This window comes from Chionomys nivalis, chromosome 1, assembly GCF_950005125.1.
Source record: "Chionomys nivalis chromosome 1, mChiNiv1.1, whole genome shotgun sequence".
Taxonomy (NCBI): Eukaryota; Metazoa; Chordata; class Mammalia; order Rodentia; family Cricetidae; genus Chionomys; species Chionomys nivalis.
Genome location: NC_080086.1, coordinates 156,266,666 through 156,278,900, shown reverse-complemented (window position 1 = coordinate 156,278,900; position 12,235 = coordinate 156,266,666). Strand labels below are relative to the sequence as shown.

Below are 12,235 nucleotides of genomic sequence, written 5' to 3'. Positions count from 1 at the left end.
GCTAAAGCTTCCAGAACAGAACACCACAGATTGGATGACTTGGCCTACAGATATTTATCTTCTCACTGTTCTAGAGGATGGAAACCCAAGATGAAGGTATCAGTGAGACTCTTTCCTTCTGAGGCCTCTCCTTGGCTTTGATACCCCCATCTTCTTGATGGTTCCTTATGGGGCCCTTCTTCTGTGTGAGTACACCATCCCCAGGGGCTCTTCCTCTTTTGTAAGGACACCAGTTACATTCAGTTATGTTCTCATCCTTATGGCCTTGTCTAGCCTTCTTTAGAGGCCCTAGATAGTCTATATGCAGCCAAATTCATAATGGGGTCTAAGGCTTCAAAAGCTTGACTAAAGAATGTAAGTAACATAGTTCAGATCCCCTGGCTTCAAATCTGTGTCGATTCATCAAGTCTATGATTTCACTTTATGATGCTGTGGAATTCTGATTATACTCTATACTAGTGGCAATCATAATATCTGCCATTAGTTGGGCTTCAACACGGAGTATTGGATTCTATCGACCAGAATTAACATGCGCCTTCAGGGTACATGTTGTTGTACCGACATTGCATGTAAAAGGACTAAGAGCTAAAGAGAACTTGGGAAGACATACACAGCCAAGGAGACGCAAAACAGTGTGTTCATGTTTCCTCATTCTTGTTCACTGACCTGCCCACCCATGCCAAATGGTGCCCAGCATCAGCGTAGTGGGTGGCTATTTGTGATTCCAGCAGCATTAACCTGTAGGCAAAAACAGTGTCTGGGGGATGGAGAAATGTCTCAGAGCTTAAGAGCACATGTTGCTCTTGCAGAGGACCTGGGGTTAAGTTCCTAACACCCACATGGTGGCTCACAAGCATCTGTCATGTAGTTCCGTGGGATCTGACACCCTCATCACTGAGCACTGCACACACACGGTACACATATGCACATACAGGCAAAACATTTACACACATAAAAAATCTTCTATAAAGTACTCTTAAAAGAAGAATACCCTTGTGCATCATTTTAGAACCGCTTTTCCTAATGCTTTACTTACAGAACCTATGAAATGATCCAGGTTTCATTCCTCTGAGTAGCCTGTACTGCCCCTGGAATTTCATCCTTTTCCTGCCCTCCTGCCCTGCACCTTGCAGGGGAATACCCCATCACCCCTTTATCATGGGGACATGTTTATCTATTCTGTTTCTGTCCCTTCTTGGTGCACTCCATCTTAACTGCCCTACTTAAGACTGATCCTGCGCCAACTCCAGACCCCACTTAACCCTGCTTGACTGTTCTTCTCACAGTGGTCACCACCTTCTAACACGTGATGTACATATTGAGTCTCCCATTAAATTTCTCCGTGCTGCAAGGGCAGAGACTTTTTCACAGTAGTGAAATAAACACATTTAAATTTAAAAAAAAAAAAAAAAAAAAAAAAACACTTCTAAAAAGGATCAGGTTCAAGTGTGCAACCTTTGGCGTGATTTCTTTCTACAGTGAATAAGTGGCCAGTCTGATCAGATGATAGCGTTCTGCGGGTCAGACTTACCACTTCAGATACTATTGAGCTCTGGGTTTGAGGACAATGTGTTTTTCCTAATTCCTCTCAATCTTTATTTCCAACCATTATTTTTAAATGGAACACCTGATTATTTTGCCCAAATGTTCTGTGCACTTGATGGTTGTATTATTCATTATAGGTAGTTACAACACTTTCATAATTAATCTTTAATTGTGATATTTGCATAGCATTTCGGATGAAAAATGATATACAAATTAAACCCACATCTCACCTTGGATAATTATCACAGGTCTGACTCATGTGCGTGAAGGCCTGGCATGGCAGGGGGCTCTTCCCAATGACAATGTGTTGATTTGCTAATTAAACAAAGGTTCAGTAGTGTTTTTCCTTGAAGACCTATAATTTAAACTTATGACATTTGCCACCAAGAAAGGTTTCTACAAAGCAGTAAATTGAACTCAACTTCTACTGGTTCTGGTGCATTAACATCTTTTGCATAATATATAATGACCATGCTCAGGATAAAAGATTTTTCTTCGTGTCAAGTAGATCAGCAAATGCACTTTCCAGCTCAGTGAGTCACTTAAATGAATCAGGATGCCACCTCGGAGGGGAAAGAGCTTAGCTTCAGTGCACAGAGAAATGACACTTCACTCTCGCCTGCTTTATAAACTAAGAAGAGAATTTTTTAAAAAATGGGTGACTAAATGTAAATTACACTATATGCACATATTGTTGCTATACAGCTTGAGATACGGCTTAGAGTGTGTGCCTGGTACACACAAGGTCCTGGTTCAATCCACAGTGTGTGCAAAGGAACAAAGAAATGGGGGCAGAAGGAGGGAGAGGAAGAGAGTGAAGGAATGACAGAGGGAGAAAGAAGGGATTAAAATGTTAAGAGAAAAAATTGCAAGGTGTTATATAGAATTCTATATAGAATATATAATAAATATATAATTATAAATAATATATAATTAAATGATTATATTAGTTTACACTGCCAAAAGTCATTACAAATCAAATACCAAAAGCAGAAATAAGTATGTTAGTGTGGCTTCACAATCACTCAAAACTTTTTTTTTTTTTTTTTTGGTTTTTTGAGACAGGGATTCTCTGTAGCTTTGGTGCCCGTCCCGGAACTAGCTCTTGTAGATCAGGCTGGCCTCGAACTCCCAGAGATCTGCCTGCCTCTGCCTCTGGAGTGCTGGGATTAAAGGCGTGCGCCACCACCGCCAGGCCTTACTGCACCCACACACTGAGGCAATGGGGATGTTCTATCGGGAACTCACCAAGGCCAGCTGGCCGGGGACTGAAAAAGCATGGGACAAAACCGATCTCGCCGAACATAATGGACAATGAGGACTACTGAGAACTGAAGAACAATGGCAATGGGTTCTTGATCCTATTGCACGTAATGGCTTTGTGGGAGCCCAGGTAGTTTGGATGCTCACCTTAATAGACCTGGATGGAGGTGGGTGGTCCTTGGACCTCCCACAGGGCAGAGAAACCTGCTTGCTCTTTGGGCTGAGGAGGAAGGAAGACTTGATTGGGGGAGGGGGAGGGAATGGGAGGTGGTGGCGGGGAAGAGGCAGAAATCTTTAATAATTAAATAAATTAATTAATAAAAAAAAATTCTTCCAAGACTCAAATAAAAGAAAACATGAGCTTAAAAAAAAAAAACTTTTATAGGGGAAAAAAGCACCATCTACAACTTGAAAAATACAAACTAAACTAGAAGGCATAGTTTTAAAACTCAAAATATTATCACCAACCAATAAGAACATATCATCATTTACCCCCTCCAAAACAAAAATATGAAGCAGCAATTTAAAAAATAAGAAAAGAAAAATACAACATAATTCATTATAATAATCAAAGTAATGAATTTTCTCCCATTTAATCAAACCGACATAAACACAATAGGATACATCACCATATCAGGATTATATAAAGCAAATATGCATTCATTCCATTTTGATAAAATGTAAATTGGTACATTGTTCTTAAAGGCCTTTAAAATATACCAGTAATAAAGTACTTGTTACACAAACATCAGGACCTGGGTTTGGACCCTCTCAACACCCATGGAAAACAACTAAACTTGGAAGCATGTACCTATAACCCCAAAGTGAAAAGTTGGAGACAGGAGGATCATGGGGCTCATTGGCCAGACACTTTATCCAACTAGTGAACTCCAGGTGTGGTTAGAGACACTGACTCAACCAAAAAAGCAGAGAGCAATTGAGAAAGAGACTTCTGCTCTCTATAAATGCATTGGCACCTGCACACATATAAAGAGAGAGAGACAGAGACAGAGACAGAGAGAGAGACAGAGAGAGAGAGAGAGAGAGAGAGAGAGAACAGCAAAATTGAAAAACTGAAGAAGTATGCTGAGATGTTTTGAGATATTTACAAAGTTCATACTATTATACTATCGCAGAAAGTTAAAATTACAAAATTTCATTAGTAATGGATTGACAAAAGGGAGTGAGAGCATCATTACAAAGATGTTTTATGAAATAATAAACAAGATGTTTTGGCTATACTGCATTGCTTGGAAAATGTGTCATGATACTTGAAGTATAGAAAGCAAATTTGAGGGCAATGCCTGTTATGTCCCCGTCTCCTTATGCCTTTCCTGTTTTTTATATTTATGTATGTTCACAAACAAAAGTAGGGACTAGGGAGCTGGTCCAGTGGTTAAGACCACTGGCTGCTCTTCCAGAGGACCCAGTCCCCAGCATCCACATGGTGCCTCAGAACTGTCCGTAACTCCCACTCCCGGTATCTAGTGCCTTCTGCTGGCATCTCTGGGCACTGCACTCAGATGGTGCACAGACACACATGCCAGCAAAACACCCATACACACAAAATGAAAATGAAGGTTGAATATTCCTAAGTAGACAAGGTTTTTCCCTAAAAATAAAGGCAATAATGTCTGAGTGGTGTAGCTTGTTTCAGTTATGCATCTTGCTTATCAGTATATATACGGTTTACACAACCCAGAACTATTCCCATGGTAACTAGGCAAACAGGAGGGGGATATCTAAAAACAGCCTTTTTAAATTTTTCAGCACAGTTTTGATAGGGTTTAATTGTCTTAATTGACTAGTGGTAAAAATTCAAATAGCTATACACTTATGTAATAAAAGGCCCTTTGGAAAATCTCTCACTGCAAGAACAAAAACCAGAGCAGCACAAGTGGTCCGAGCCAAATTGAAATTCTAACCCACAAAGGGGGACTGCGGGGCTGAGTCGCGTCCAAGGGAGGCAGAGGCTCTCATTCTCTCCAGCACAGAGGTGTGAAGCTGCACTGCCTAGCAGATGGCAGGATGGCAAGTCCTTCCAAGCGGCGTGTTTAATAACTTCATTTGCTGTTTACTAGCCATAGCTTTGATCCAAAAGGACGCTGGACTCTCTTCAATTAATCCTCTAGTCAAATATTTTATAAAAACAAGATGCTACTTTAGAGAACGGTTATTCAAATCAATATATGACCCGCAGAAAGTACTGTAAGCTTGGACTCAAAAAGGCAGTAGATTCATTTGCCATTTCCCTGATAAGGACATATGGGCATAACCAGATACTGATCCATCCTGTGATACAGTCTTTGATCAGTCACTAGTCCTTGTTAGTGAGTCTACTGGCTGGTGCGCTTTTGACCAGGATAATGGGCTGAGTGATCTGACTGCATCTTTAGCCTAACTATCTTATCCAAACAACAAAGCCCTATTGACTTCTCCATTTGTATGTGTGCATGTTGTGGTGTGTGTGTGTGTGTTTACATGTGTATATGTGTATGCGTACATTGTGGAGGCATGTGTGTGAGTGTGTGCATGCATGTATTTCTATTGTGTGTGCACATGCATGTGTGCCTGAGTTGTGTGCAAGTGTGTATGTGTGCACGCATGTGGGTGTGCATGTGTGTGTATATGTACATTGTGTGTGCAGGCACACATGTGCTGATGTGCTCACCTGTGCTTGTACTTGTGAAGAACAAAAGTTGACATTTAATGTCCTCTTCTTATATGTTAGACAGCTCCCTGAACCTGGAGTTCTCATTCAAGATAGACCAGCCAACTCTGACAGTCGCATGCCTCCCTTAACACAGCACTGACTGTAACACATAATGCTGTCATGCCTGACTTTTACATGGGTGCTGAAGATCTGAACTAGGGTTCTTATGAGCCAAAGACTTTACCTGCTGAACCATCTCCCCAGCAGCCCACACTTTTTTTTTTTTAATTTACTGAGAGTTTTGTTAAGGAATTGGCTTGAGGGGTTATTAAAACAAAGAAATATAACAGCCTGTTCTGTGGAAGTTAGAGAATCAGGAAAATTGGCAGTATAATTCACTACAAGCTCCAGAGTCCAGGAATAAGGAGTGCCAGTTCTGTGGGCAGAGGAAGCAGATGCTTGGGGTGGACAGACAAAATTCAAGCATCCTCTCTTCTTGTCTAACAGATGAGGCCACCATGCATTGTCGAGGGCACCATGCTGTTTCACACACACACACACACACACACTGTGCTGGAGAGTAATGCTTGAGTAGTCAGCTTGGTTCTTTTTACACTGTCTTTTTCTTTAGTTCACATATGAAATGATGGATTTCATTACACCATCTTCATATGTATACATCATTGTACTTTCTCATTCACTCCCTGCCACCCTCCCTCTTCCATCCTCCTCATGTGTCCTCTTTCCTTCAAAAATAAAGTTTCTTTTCTGTTCTCTGCTTTAATGTCATATTTATACATATATTCATATTCATGTCATAATATATCATGTCATATATATTATCATGTTATATATGTGTTTATACATATATAATCATATTACTGATCTATGAACCCAGAATAGAGATTGCTCCAATTTTAAAAGCATCCAGATAATTACAGGCTCTGTTTAAATTGACAGTGCTTCTGTGGGTCCCTCCATGTACATCAGACCTCTTTAATATTTTCACGCTTATAAAACTCAGCCTTGCTCTATAACCTACTCCAGAAGTCATAATGAACACATCATTGCATGCCAGATGTCATTTTTAAATTTAACCTTTTAACTATTCCATACATGATAAATTGCTTCTATTCATCTCTCTTACTCCTCTCTCATTCCCGTTGACCCCCTTTCCATCCCAGCTAGTCTTTCGTACACTCTCATGGCTTTTCTTGCCCTGCCGACTTGCATTAGAACCTCAAGAGCTCCCATCCTTGCTGGGATGCTGAAGGGGTCATTCTCTGAAGATCTTATGCAGGTATCCACAGTTGCTGTGTGCTCATGATGGCTGTACCCATGCTGTATCCTGAGGACAGCATTTCACAGCGTTGCTTTGTGTCTTGAAATGGCACTGTGACAAAAGCAATGAAACCCAACCTGGAATGTTAGTAACTGTAACCAACCTGGAATGTTAGTAACTGGAACAAGCCTATTTCTGTGTAAAGTCACCCATTCAAACCTCCAGCCACCCCAGTCACCACATCCTGAGTATCTTAACGTAAACTTCAAAGCAAAACATGAGATAAGACTCACCAAGTACAATGACATTTCAAACGAATTTATGCCTTCTGACTAATTGGCTTACTTAGTTATGCTAATGTATTCATGTCTCTCTGCCTTTATAGTTCAACAGATAATGCTGTAGAACTGAGCACTCTGAGATTAAAGAACAAAGAAACTAAAGACTTCTGTGAGCCTCTTTTCCATAAGAATCCAGATTATACATTTTTGCCTATCTACAAACATTTTGTGTCTGGGGCAAGTTTACTTCGTCTCAGAAGACAGCCGTTTTTAATTAGACACCACAGCCTAAGGGAAAACTTCAACTCTTTCTGTTTACACTGGGCCAGCTCGAAAGGGAAAAGACTTAGCAACTTGTCTCCTGCAGCAATTTCAAAACAGGCTTGAGTAGAAAAGCAGGTGCCGAGGTGACCCGTCCCATCTGAATTGTGCTTTCTGTCCTTCCCAGGTGGTGCCGGCGGCCAGCAGGGTTTCCTGGGCTGCATTCGCTCCTTAAGGATGAATGGAGTGACCCTTGACTTGGAAGAAAGGGCAAAGGTCACATCCGGATTCAAATCTGGATGCTCAGGCCACTGCACCAGCTACGGGGCCAACTGTGAAAATGGGGGCAAATGCATCGAGAAATACCACGGCTATTCCTGTGACTGCTCTAACACAGCCTACGACGGGACATTCTGCAACAAAGGTATGGTGGAGGCGACTTCCGGCCCCGTCTTCAAACACCTTTGTAAGACTCAGCTATCTGTCTAGTGCTTCTTCTGCTGCAAATGGTTGCCTTTGTTTCTACGGGTGAAGTGAATCCTTCTCCCACCTTAGGAGGGAACTTCTTTGTTGTTTACTAGAAACTTGACCTTGGTACACAGTTACCCAGAGTCCCGCACTGACTGAAACGTTACAATGTAAAGAGTCTCGCCGTGTGACAAAGAAAGGGACCTCTAAAAGGGGACTCAGGCTTAGCCATCCCACATCAGACTCCATGGTCAAATGCAGCCCATTGGTATTCGTGTGCTCCCACCCCCAACGCTGCTAAAGTTTGAAAGCCTGTCCGCTCAAATTGTCATTAGCACCATCATTACTAACCTTACTCAAAACACCTTTAGGGGTGGCTCTCAGCCGGCCTCAGTCTGCAAAGATACTAAACATATGCTCAGTCAACTTAGAACATCCTTTATTCCATAACTCGTCTAGTCTAGCCTTTGAGTCTGTAGTAAATTCCACGTGGACAATGAAAGTATAAGAGCCCAGCCGGGCAGTTGTGGCGCACGCCTTTAATCCCAGCACTCGGGAGGCAGAGGCAGGCGGATCGCTGTGAGTTCGAGAACAGCCTGGTCTACAAGAGCTAGTTCCAGGACAGGAACCAAAAACTACGGAGAAACCCTGTCTCGAAAAAATCCAAAAAAAAAAAAAAAAAGAAAAAAGTATAAGAGCCCAATGCATGTACATGTTTTCACTGGGATATACTCTGTGCTCATGTGACTGGAAGAAATTCACTCAGCTGGTGAAGCTTTAAGTCCCCCAAAAAGAGTGAAAAGAACAGTAGCTGGCACTTCTCCTAAGCCCCAGAAGCCTGTAAAGCACCCTTCTTTTTCTAAACGAACATATAGCATTTGGGGAAAGTTTGCTGTAAGCCCTTGCTGTGTCTCATCTAAGAGGCTTTACATAAGTACCTATTCATACTCTCATGAATACACGGGGGGTTGTTTGTGCTGGCATTCTTCACACAAGACGCCACACACAGACGGAATTTTTCCACAACGTTTGCCTGTACATCCAGGCTACTGTCTGGCGGGGCTGGATTATGAGCATACAAATTAGATCAGACAGGATTTGAAGAATGAGTATGAGACCAAAACAAAGGTGGAAAGGAATACCATTGCTGAAAAACACTGAGACACATTAACAGGGCCATTACATTGCGTTTTTCTGCTCGGAACAACATGCTTCTGTGATTTTCCCGTGGCATACAATGGAATGGGCTTGCAGAACACATCAATTTTGCACTTGTAGAAATGACAGTCTTGCAATTACCATTCATTGTGCTTGATGCTAATTTAATGCAGTCCATTCCTTTGCCAATGTAATGTCTAAATGCAATCAAGTAAGCGCTAATGCCTGAGACATTGCACTGTGTAAGTAACAATTTAAAGCAAATCATGGTCCCCTTCTTTCTGGAGAGTTAAGTTAAACACAGCAGTTCACACAAAACCTCTGGGGGTTAATAGACAATATTCATGAAAGCACATCTGCTTTTCCCTTTAGCCAGCGTCAGAAATAAAGGTAAATGAAGCCTATATGTTTCCTCTGACATTATCTCAAAGGTTTGTATAAAAGACATCTACTTATTACCAGCTACTTATTACAGTGAATTTGCATTGGCTCAGTGGCTTTAGCAAAAAAATAAAATAAAATAAAAATTAATTGAAAACTGTTTGAAGTGAGAACCCACAACAACAGTAAGTGTATTTGAAAAGCATTTGTGAGCATCCTTCTGAGTGGAAAAAGTACCTCCTCGCCTTAGCAAAGGTGACAGTACTGCTAATTTGGAGGGGAAACACAGCCACACAGATGTCTGTTTCAGAAAGCTTCTTCTTGTTCAGTGGCGGTCAGTATCTTCTTGCTGAACCTCCAGCCTAGCTCTCCTTCTGTCTTCCCAGGACTCACCAACCAGGTAGCCTGGTGCCTGCACGCACAGCGGTTCCTGTGACCCTCCTTCCCAGTGGGACTGCAGCCAAACAACTCACTCTCTAGAAAAAGCAGACACATTAGTAGAAGAGTAAACTCAGTGCAGGTTCTTCAGGAGCAATCCATCCATGGTCTATGCTTCTAGATGTGGAAAAGGCTTGATATTTTCTGCATGAATGACTCTGACTCTGGTCCCAGCCTGCCACATATGACCCAGTTACATGTTTCTATATCAGAAATCTGGGAGGGACAAGAGTTCCTGCTGCTCTTAGAGAGGCCACACATTCAGTTCTTAACACCCATATCAGGAAACTGGCTGCCTGGACCTCCACACCCAGGTGTCTAGTGCCATCCTCTGGCTTCAACGAGAACGTGCACTCGTGTGCCCATTCTCACACAGATATATATACACAAGTAGACAATAAAACAAATTGTAATGCATGCCTATACACACGGAGCAAGCAAATTCAGAGTCCATAATAAAATATAACTGTGACGGATTTTGTCTTGCTTCATATTACAGAAAGGAGAAAATGGTGGGACTTTTAAACTTGTTTGTGCTTGCTTATATTTTATAATCTTCACCCAATGATATATTATTTCTGATTTCATTACTCTTCTTCTTCTTCTTATGAAAAACAATAGAAGGCAGAACTCTTGCTGCAGACATTTAAGAAGTGGCTGTCTCTGATGAGAAAATGTCTAGTGATTAACTAGAATTATTGTATAATCTAGTCATGTTATCCGGAATGAATGGAGTTGCATGTCAAGTGAAAATTGATGGTAATTAAGTAACTCTTGAAAATCATCTCTCAATGCGTTTAAAAGAGCCTGCTATTCAATGAACATCTAAAGGAATTATCCTTCAGTTCTCTCAGGCACATTTGCATCTTAAACAGGGGGTACTCTAGAAACTCATGTCATTAGACCACACAGGCTATCACATCATCTGTCTTTAAAGAACTATGCCATTCCTCATCTCCTCAAGGTACTTGCCAGCCAGAGTCCACTTAACTCATCTGAGGCAGGTCCATTACAGAGAAAAGTTCCTTGAGAGCCCATTGGCTGAGGCCTCGATCAGGAGTCATCCCAGTCTTCAAGGCAAACGTATACGTGGCTGTGATATACCAGCCTCCATTAGAGACCAAATGGATAGTTGCTTAACTGTGGCAAAGAGGTTTTTTTTTCTAATTGTGTCCATTCTTTCTTGGATAGTCAAACTTTAAACACTCCAATATGTTATGATCACCAAAGCCATTATTAACAACCATCATAAATAAGCAACATATTTTTGGAGTTTAATGTATCCCCCAAATTTATCTCTACCTGGAACTTTAGAGTGTCCAATGGGATACAGTTATGGCTAATGTAACTGAATTAAGGAAGAGCCTAAATCCTAAGAGATATTCCTTATAAGAGGGGTAGACTCAGAGATGCACTGTAACATATATAAAAGGGCTATGTGAGCAAAGAGCTAAAAAATAAAGTGATAGCACCACAAGGATAGAGCTTCCAGCAGACACCAGGATATGGGAGAATCAAGGAGGGATTCTTCTCTAGAGTCTTGTAAAATACATGGCTCATTTACTTAACTAACAGTTACAGGATACCGGTAGTCTATATATGCTGCTTTACTGGAACATCTAAGACTGGGTGATTTCAAAATGAATCATTTGATTCATTGTTTTAGAAACTGGGAAGTCCAAGTTCAAGGGACCCACATCCGATGAGTGCCTTCATGCTGTAACATCCAATAGGAGGAAGAAAAAGAGCAAGAAGGTGTGAGAAACCAGGAGCATGGAAGGAAGCTGAACCCATCCTTTCATCTAAATCTATTCTCATGATAACTAACTCATTTCCTACCATCACTGTATTAGTTCCAGGAAGGCAGAGACCTGGAGATCTAGTCACCACTCCCCATCCTGTCAACACCTTTGCAGTGGAACTGAACTTCCAAAGACACATTCAAATAATAATAAACATCAATGTTCCTGGGAGCTTTGTTTGTCATTGAGTCTGGCCATACTGACATTTACAGAACATTTTGATGGCTTATTCAAAATCAAAACATTTTGCAGTACATTATAGCAACACATGTGAGTCTCTCATCCCTCTGACAGCTAAAGATATTTCCTAATTATCCCTTTGTTTAGTCAAATTCAGCAAACTTTGCCCATAGTTATCTACCAGCCCAGGGCAGCAGTTGAAAAAAAAGAAGAATCTCTAAACCATTTTCCAACTTTAGAGACTTCTATGTTCTTCTCAATCTTTCTTTTGTTTATTGCTTAGATAGGGTCAAAATCTAAAGCATCATAGTCGTGAGACTGCTGAGTGATAGGTGGATGGTTCGATCATCAGTGTTACAATCATTTAGAACAATACAGATGTGCACTGTGGTCCAGCAAGCTTCCTCTGTCTCTTGAGTTCTATGGTATTGACTAATATTTTATGATCTATGTTATTAGTGGCCAGTTCATCTCTCTACTTAGGAAATGGATGAATTAGATATGGCTTTGAATCCAATGTCCT

The 12,235-nt window shown here is 41.2% G+C and overlaps 1 protein-coding gene across 1 annotated transcript in view; it reads left to right on the top strand.

Annotated features, from left to right (window-relative positions):
* Nucleotides 1-12,235, top strand: part of Cntnap2 (contactin associated protein 2) — a 2,085,894-nt gene that overhangs the window by 1,836,946 nt on the left and 236,713 nt on the right. The window contains exon 18 of the mRNA XM_057766295.1: nucleotides 7,473-7,709. Within this exon, the coding sequence (XP_057622278.1) occupies nucleotides 7,473-7,709 (237 nt within the window). The remainder of the gene's footprint in view (nucleotides 1-7,472; nucleotides 7,710-12,235) is intronic.